The sequence below is a fragment of the Cheilinus undulatus genome, linkage group 4 (assembly GCF_018320785.1).
Source record: "Cheilinus undulatus linkage group 4, ASM1832078v1, whole genome shotgun sequence".
In the NCBI taxonomy this organism is placed as follows: domain Eukaryota; kingdom Metazoa; phylum Chordata; class Actinopteri; order Labriformes; family Labridae; genus Cheilinus; species Cheilinus undulatus.
Window position 1 is genome coordinate 2,902,503 of NC_054868.1, and position 8,966 is coordinate 2,911,468.

The 8,966-nt window shown below is 38.1% G+C and overlaps 1 protein-coding gene across 1 annotated transcript; it reads left to right on the top strand.

The window, feature by feature from the left end:
* The first annotated feature begins 352 nt into the window (after positions 1–352).
* Positions 353–8,496, top strand: pold4 (DNA polymerase delta 4, accessory subunit). The gene is made up of 5 exons (XM_041785489.1): positions 353–490; positions 2,597–2,712; positions 3,164–3,247; positions 5,395–5,506; positions 8,235–8,496. The coding sequence occupies exons 2-5, from the start codon at positions 2,607–2,609 to the stop codon at positions 8,257–8,259; spliced, it is 327 nt and encodes a 108-aa protein (XP_041641423.1). The 5' UTR covers positions 353–490; positions 2,597–2,606; the 3' UTR covers positions 8,260–8,496.
* The last annotated feature ends 470 nt before the right edge of the window (positions 8,497–8,966 follow it).

The following is an 8,966-nucleotide window of genomic DNA, read 5'->3' on the forward strand; positions in this document are numbered from 1 at the left end:
TGGCAGTAGTTGTACTGTGGACCGTTTATTTAATTTACCACAGGTGGGCTCCAATCATGTAGAAACATCTCAGCAAAGATCAAGAGAAATGGGAGGTACCTGTGCTACATTTGCACTGTTTTGTTTTTTGATCTGAATATGTATGCCAATGTGATATTTCAGTTTTCTTGTTTTAATTAGTTTGGGAAAAAAATAAAATTATGTTTTCAATTTATCATGATGGGTACCTGACTTTAGATTAATGAGAATAATAATCAATATTTTTGACTGTAGCATCAGGCTGCATTATAACAAATGTGTATGAGTGTAATGAACAGAACAACCAGCAGGTGGCAGCAAAGACCGCAACAGTCTGATGTCTACGGCAGTACGAAACGGGAGAAGAAGAGGGTGTCGCCATTGTTTTGGTCGGGGTGTTTTTCTGCTGACTGAATGAGAAAGAAGGGAAAAACCAAATATTTTAAAGGTTTAACTCCATTTTAACTACAAGGTGGGTTTGCTACGCCGATACAGAGATAAAAGAACATGATAGAAGAAACTAAGGCTGCACGTAAAATAAAAATCATTTATGTTCGTGTCGAGCTGAGACAGAAACTCAACAGTCGACGATTCTGTCTGGATATGTGGACATTATTAGCTCATCGACCTGTTTAGAATCGGTTAATGAATCTGATATGGACTCGATTAACCAGTCAAATATGTGATTATAATTTTGTTATAACAGCTTAATGTTTGATTCTCGTTTTTCCGCAGACCATCCTGGCAGAGTAAAATAAGAAAGACAGTACTGTCATTAAAAACAAAACCCTGGTTCATACTCAAGGAGAAATCAGACTTTATTGTTACTGTGGAATAAACGAGTAAGTCCTAATTATTTAACATTAAAGTTACGTCAAAGGTCCGCAGAGTAGCAGGTAAACTGAACTTCCTGGGTTTACTTTTAGCAGATTGGATTAAATCTGCCACCTTAAATGATTTGGCTCTGTCTGCTCTGAGGTTTTCATCATTAGCTCATCTAAACGAAAATTACGGCACTTCATGTACTAAGTACAAGGCTGCCATACTCAAGCAAAAGTACTGTAACCCTCGTTAAAACTAACAGTAGTAGGTGAAAGTACTGTTTTTAAAATGCTCTCAAAAACGTACAAGTACCCCAAAAAACTACTCAGTTACAGTAAATATAATCAGTTACTTTCCAGCCCTGCTCATCTCACTTTAAAAAACTAACTAACAGCTCAGTGGACAGGTCAAAAGTCATCGTTTTACCTTTTTTTTACTGCCCCCTTATTTCCTTTCAATTCAAAACGACTTTATGTTCCCTGGTTAGATTCATGCTATATCTTTGATTTACCTGAAGTTCACCATTTTCATTTTAAATAAATGCAGGTCTGTTATAGAAAGTTTATTACTTTTAGCTCAAGACCGTACAAAAAAAAATCCAAAAGGAAACAAAACAGTTTTTAATGCAAAAAAGTGAATTTCTAATGGGATGATTAACCATGATTAATTAATCATGATTTAGAAGTTTAATCATTTAACAGCCGTATTTCATAAATACTTTAATTCAGTGATACTCAAAGCGAGGCTCCTAAGCCACATGTGGCTCTTTTATGTCTTAATTTGTAATATTATTCCCACAGAAAACCTCAATAAAGAGATCTGACCTCAGAAATTATCCATTGCAAGTCACATTATGAGTTTGTTTCCTACACTTATGCAGTCAGCTTTATATGTCAGCTTTAATTTTTTTGTCTGTATATTTCCATTGCTCTTATTTGCAATTTTTTGCACCTTTTTTCCATTTTTTTGCCACTTTTAATCAGTTTTTTTTTACAGCTACAAGCCCATTTTTGCCACTTGTTCTTGCCTATTTTTGCTACTTTTATCCTGCTTTTTGCTATTTGCAATTTTTTTTGTCTTTTTTGCCACTTTCGCCCATTTAAGCTGCCTTTTTCTATTGAATGCCACTTTTTTTATTCACATTTTTGCCTCTTTTTGGTGCTTTTGCCCATCTAAGTCATTTTTCACCCATTTTTGCTACGTTTTTGCCACTTTTAGACCATTTTTGCCAGCTCTAACTCTTTTTTTTTTTGTCATTTGCCCCCAGTTTTTGCTACTTTCTGCCCCTTTTTTGACATTTTTTCCTCCCCATTTTTGTCACTTCTCACCTTTGTCATTTTATGCATATTTTGCCCCTTTTCACCTATTTTTTGCCAGTTTTTGACCATTTTTGCAACCTTTAACTTATTTTTTTTACCTCTTTAACCTGTTTTCGACACTTTTCACTATTTAGATGGTGGCCCATCTAAATTTGGCTCTCTGGTTGAGCAGGGTTAAGTAACACTGCTTTAATTAGTTAATATTCAAAATTATGATTAAAAATTTTATACTAAACTTTAATTTGATTTATTTGTACTCTATTTTAGCAAGTGAAACCAATGTGTTTTGTCTTTTGAGAGTCTTTTAAGAAAAAAAAAACTTTAAGTAAAAAAGAAAGAACAGCCATCCTGTAAAAATGAACATCTCTGTGAGATAAAAGCATGATATTGGTCAAAATAAATGATGCATACATAAATACCATGTTTTTGTGTTTCAGATTAGTCATCATGACGACCAAACATCGACTGATAACTGATTCGTTCAAGGTGGTGAAAAAAGCAAGGAAGGGGGGCAAACGAGAGAAGAGGTCTCCGTCTCCGCCTCCACAGAAAGGTAAGGAGTCTAGACCTGATCTAAGCCTCTCCCTGCCAGCATGTCCTTGTGGGCCTCACATGTGGGCTACAGTATGGGTCCCATGTGGGTTTGTCTGTAGGTTCTATGGTGGCCCCACCTGTGTGTGCAAGTGTGGACAAGCCTATATGAGTCCCATAAAGGCCCCATCTCTAGAGATCCAAGATGGATCCTACTTGTAGTAAACATGGGCAATCACAGGTGGGACCCCCATGGACAAACCCAGATGGGACCCATATTGTGGCCCGCATATAACCTGTCTGGGTCCCACATGGACATGCTGGCTGGGCTGCGATATGTACCTGCTGTACTCTGTCTCACACTGTGTTACTTTTTGTTTCAGGTCACTTGCAATAACTGTGACTTAACTAAAAAGAAAAGAAAATTTCGTTATAATTACAGCAGCAGTCGCTTTCTTCTCTTTCTGTTGCAGAGAATGAATCTAAATCAGTCAGAGAGGAGGAGCTTCAGCAGCTGCAACAGTTTGATCTGGATTGGAGGTTTGGGCCGTGCACAGGTAACGTTCCTGCTCAGTTACGTCTTTGCAAACACTGGGAATGTGTAACACCAAAGGTGTTGTCTTAAGTGTGATTCATTGGCTTAAATGATGGATGCATGATTAGTATGTTGGCTCCACCTAGCAAAATACATACTATCTGTACAGATTGGTCTTAAGGATCAACTCACAGTCATAGAGTCAGATGTAGCTCTTTAGCTGAGGATCTGACTGAGATCATGTACCAGTATCAGATCAGAATGAGCCTAGGGACAGTAAAATAAAACTAAGGATGCATGAGAATATCGGCATGATATCAGTTTCTGCAGAAAGAAAATGTCTGCTGATATTTCCAGCCCATATGTCAGTCATACATATCAGCAGTATAAATCATGTATCAGCCTTTAAATATGGGTTAAATGTACAAAAGTACCACCAGGTAAAGGTGTTTGCCGAGAGCATCACACACTGAAGGAGGCCCAGCGAGAGCCCTGAACATTTGAATGAAGCCCCAAACATTAAAAACCCCAGACTGTCTACTTCCTCACTCCTCTCTCAGCTCTGCTTGACTCAGCCTCTCTTTGCTTTGGAAAATCAGTGTTTTTTTTTTTTTTTTCAATCAAAAGGTGTTTATAAACCTGTATCGCCTAAAATGAGCTCAATGGCTTATCACATATCAGCAAAAAATCAATATCATGCATCCCTAATTAACACCTGAGGGAAAAGAAGGAGGAGCTGTGTAAAATTACTGAGGTTTATCAACTAACTATGGGGGAAAATTACAGCTGAAATCAAGGTTTAGTCATTGAACACAAGCAAAGAGAAGCAAATGTATCTTAACCTCTTAAGCCCTAGTAGGACAAAGTTTGGTCCTGCTCACCTTGATCCAAACAAACTTGCTCTGTGCATTCTACTTTTGCACAAAAAAATAGTCATGTTACACATCAAATTAAACAGAAGAAGCTCAGCTACAAGCCCAAATGAACTTTTTTTACCTACACCACAAACAACTCAAAAAGGACTCAAATCAATGACCACATATCAAAGTAGCCATGGCGCTACGTAGCAAGACACTTCCGCCCCCTATGGGATGGTCCCTGGTACTACAGACACAACATGGTCTCATTTGAAAGCCCAGCCTCTACTGAAGATTCTACTCATGTTTGTGCAGTTTCCATTTGTTTCAACAGTTTCTTTTAGTTTTTTGAACTTTATTTTTATTGTGTTTTTTTGTGCCATTGAAAATAAATCTGCTCCTCTTGGCGTCAAACTTTAGTCCCTTTATAAGACTTTCTTTGAAAGGGAACTATATGGAGGTCTGGGTGATTTGAGGGGGGAGAAAAGAATGCCATGATTCAGTGACCACCTATAATGGCATATGAGTAAAAAAAGTTTGATACCTGAGATTTTTCAAATGACAGAGACAGTGCCAAATTAGGCCAAGTTGTGCCCAAATGGCACAGGAGGGGATTTCGCCTGGATATTTTTTACTAAAATATCTCTTATTTTGTCCTGATAACCCTCTAGTGGCATGAAAGTTGAAAGAGGTAATGTCAAAATGTGGTGCTTTGGCCTACTGGAGATTTTTGGACTTCAACTGCATTATTTCTATGGGATATATATATATGCTAAAAGTGCAAAAAAAAAGAAAAAATTAGGCAAAAATGAAATTTTTCATTTGCCAACTTGATTCTCTCTGATCCAGTAACATATATACACATATTTACACTTCTGAACAAATTTCACAAGTGCCCTCTTCATTATTATACTTTGATCATTCAAATAGACCTTGTAGTTACAGAGTTATACTCACTTAAAGATGGGCTGTACATTTCAAGAAGTTGCCTAATAAAAGAGGCTTAACAGGTTAAACAAAAACCTGTGGGTTCAGTGTTTTTGGTTTCAAACAGCTACGAGCACATTCTAGGATTCTCAAAGTTTACAAAAATGTATTTTTTAGAACCTTTTCCCCTTTCTACAGAGAGTGAGAGAGCCATCAAACATTCATCTTCTAATTCTAATTCTTGTATAAACTGAAAATTAACCCCAAAATAAACCCTGATAATTAACAATTAACTGACTTTTTCTCAACTCTGCATGATTGGTGTTTTATTTACACAGTCTCCTACTTCAGCTGCTGCACAGCACTCCCAATCTCTCTGTTTCAGGTATCAGCCGGCTGCAGAGATGGGAGAGAGCTAAACTTCACGGTCTGAACCCTCCTGAGGAGATCAGAGAGCTGCTGCTGCAGACACAAAACGACCCCGAGTACAACCAGAGGTAATGCATGGGCACAAACACGACATTTCTGGAGCAGTTTGATGATGTATTTTAAAATGTCATGTCATCCTACTGCATAGTCCTAGTGTAGGCCGACCCTCATTTTAAATTTAGGACAGAATTTACACCCTTTAAGAATCTAAAATCTTCGATTTATTAGACAAGTGATACAAGAAAAAAAGCAACACTGCATGAGTCATTACAGACCAGAAAGGTAAAGAAAGTAACTCAAATTAATAACCATCGCTAGGACTTCAACAATGTCGTAAACTGCAGTAGAAGTATTTGAGCAAAAAAGAAGTTAGATCAATATATAAAAAACGAGAGAGGAGGACAAAAATTAGCAAAACAAAACCGCAAAAGAAGGGAACATTTAATGAAGCTTGCTGTGATGAGCTTGAGACTTTAATAAAGACCTCTAGGCTGTAAGATAAGAGCAAAAAGAGAGCAAAAATATAATGACCAGAAATTAGAAGTTGCTCATGTTGATACCTTAGGCATCCCTTTTAATGAACACACACATACAGTCGCTAGAAAAAGTATGTGAACCCTTTGAGATTTCTTGGATTTCTGCACAAATTGGTCATCAAATGTGTTCCGATCTTCATGAAAGTCACAACATTAGACAAACACAGTCTGCTTAAACTAATACCGCACAAAAAATTATATGTTTTCATGTTTTTATTGAACAAAACATGTAAACATTCACAGTGCAGGGTGGAAAAAGTATGTGAACCCCTAGGCTAATGACTGGTTGACCCTCCACTGGCTGCAATAACCTCAACCAAACGTTTCCTGTAGTTGCAGATCAGACCTACACAACGGTCAGGAGGAATTTTGGACCATTCCTCTTTACAAAACTGTTTCAGTTCAGCAATATTGGGGGGGGGGGTTCTTGGGATGTCTGGTGTGCATTGCTCTCTTGAGGTCATGCCACAGCATCTCAATCGGGTTGAGGTCCGGACTCAACTGCTTTGGGTTGTTGTCCTGTTGCATCACCCATCCTTTGTTGAGCTTCAGTTGGTGGACAGATGGACTAAAGTTTTCCTGCAAAATGTCTTGATAAACTTGGGAATTCATTTTTCCATCAATGACAGCAATCCGTCCAGGCCCTGAGGAAGCAAAGCAGCCCCAAACCATGATGGCCCCTCCACCATATTTCACAGTTGGGATGAGGTTTTGATGTTGGTGTGCTATGCCTTTTTTTCTCCACACATAGCGTTGTGTGTTCCTTCCAGACAACTCAGTTTTGGTTTCATCTATGGACAGAATATTTTGCCAGTAGTGTTGTGGAACATCCAGGTGCTCTTTTGTAAACTTCAAACGTGCAGCAATGTGTTTTTTGGACAGCAGTGGCTTCCTCCGTGGTGTCCTCCCATGAACTCCATTCTTGTTTAATGTTTTACTTATTGTAGATTTGTCAACACAAATGTTGGCATGTGCCAGAGACTTCTGTAAGTCTTTAGCTGACACTCTAGGATTCTTCTTCACCTCATTGAGCATTCTGTGCTGTGTTCTTGCAGTCATCTTTACAGGACGTCCACGCCTAGGGAGAGTAGCAACAGTGCTGAACCTTCTCCATTTGTAGACAGTCTGTCTTACCGTGGACACATGAACATCAAGACTTTTAGAGATACTTTTGTAACCCTTTCCAGCTTCATGCAAGTCAACAATTCTTGATCGTAGGTCTTCTGAGAGCTCTTTTGTGCCAGGCATGGTTCACATCAGGCAATACTTCTTGAGACTAGCAAATTCAACACTGGTGTGTGTTTTTTATAGGGCAGGGCAGCTTTAACCAACACATCCAATCTCATCACATTGATTGGACTCCAGGTTGGCTGACTCCTGGCTCCAATTAGCTCTTGGAGAAGTCATTAGCCTAGGGGTTCACATACTTTTTCCACCCTGCACTGTGAATGTTTACATGGTTTGTTCAATAAAAACATGAAAACATATAATTTTTTGCATGGTATTAGTTTAAGCAGACTGTGTTTGTCTATTGTTGTGACTTAGATGAAGTTCAGAACACATTTGATGACCAATTTATGCAGAAATCCAAGAAATCTCAAAGGGTTCACATACTTTTTCTAGCAACTGTATATCCGTAGGGGATATTTTCTACTCCTAGGAAGAAGTTTGGCACAACCAGGAGTCTTCCAAGAGCTAGACGCCCATTGCAGTTGGGGGAGAAGGGCCTCAGTAAAAGAGTTGACCAAGAACCTGATTGTCATTCTGGCTAAGCTCCAGAGATTCTGTGTGGAGGTGACAGTAACTTCCAGAAGGACAGCCATCACTGCAGACCTCCACTGATCTGGACTTTATGGCAGAGTGGCTGGACGGAAGACTCTCAGAGCAAAATTACACAAAAGCCTGCTTAGAGTTTGCAAAAACATCAATTTGTGAACAATCAAGGCTGAAAATTAAGAAAAGCTGATTGCCAACATGCACAGTTCTTCACATCTGTATGATGTGTCAGTGAGCAAACACAAAGATTCCTCCGTCTGTTCGGGGTTAAGGGGGCTGAAGTAGATGTTCTAGATGAGTATATTTTGACATTAATTTGAAAAATTAAACAAAGAGGCCTAGTTGGCTATATTGAAGGGTTTAGATTTAAACCACATGCTAAGAGAACTCGTGCAAACCTGGTGCAACAAACTGCTGAATTCCTTTGTGTTTGGTAAATGTTGTGTTATGTTTAATGATGATGTTTGTCTTCTTTGTCTTTCAGCCTGTGGAGGGAATATCCTTTGTAAAGAAGATATCCAGAGAGAGAACAACACATCCAGACTTGGGGAAACTTCATTTTTATCCCCACAAATCACTGTGGTCTTTTATATTTGATTTTATAAAGTAGAAAAAGAGAGAAAGAAAACTCTAAAAAGGAGCAAAGAAGAGAGTGTTCCTTTAGAACAGAGACAGAAGAATGTTAGAAACCATGGCTGTTTGTGAACTCATTTATCCTTTTAATAACCTTTTAATTAAAAAAAATTAAGAAATGTTGTTTGTGATGTTTTGTATAGAAAGGGAAGATAAGGGGGGCTGCAGGGTGAACAAATACCAAATATCTCTTTATGAATCGGATTAAGCTTACACATCAGTTACACAATAATGTAAAAATATGCACCCCAAAAGGTAAAAACAAATGGATGTATTAGTAGACGAGCTTTAAATGGAACTTCTGTGAATGGATTCAGAGAGATGCACTCCAAAAAAGGGGGGGCTTAATATGAGATTAAAAAAAACTAAATTTGAGAAGAAAGGTACTCAAAACTAGTGAAATGATCTGTCCATGCAGTAAGATAATTTGACTTGAAATAAGATTGTTAAATCTAGAAATAAGTTGGCAGAACCCTTCAAAGGGCTTGAAATAAGCAGAAAATGCTGTTTTTAAGCTGAGATTGCTTAAAACTGAGCTTCCTACAGCCTAAAAATAAGTCATTTTACTAAATGTAAGCAAATT

Bases quoted from the DNA above. Each gene is read 5' to 3' on its own strand.
- pold4 (XM_041785489.1), top strand. From the start codon at position 2,607: ATGACGACCAAACATCGACTGATAACTGATTCGTTCAAGGTGGTGAAA. The intron at 2,713-3,163 runs GTAAGGAGTCTA...TTTCTGTTGCAG, and splicing joins GTCTCCGCCTCCACAGAAAG to AGAATGAATCTAAATCAGTC. The intron at 5,507-8,234 runs GTAATGCATGGG...TTTGTCTTTCAG, and splicing joins GACCCCGAGTACAACCAGAG to CCTGTGGAGGGAATATCCTT.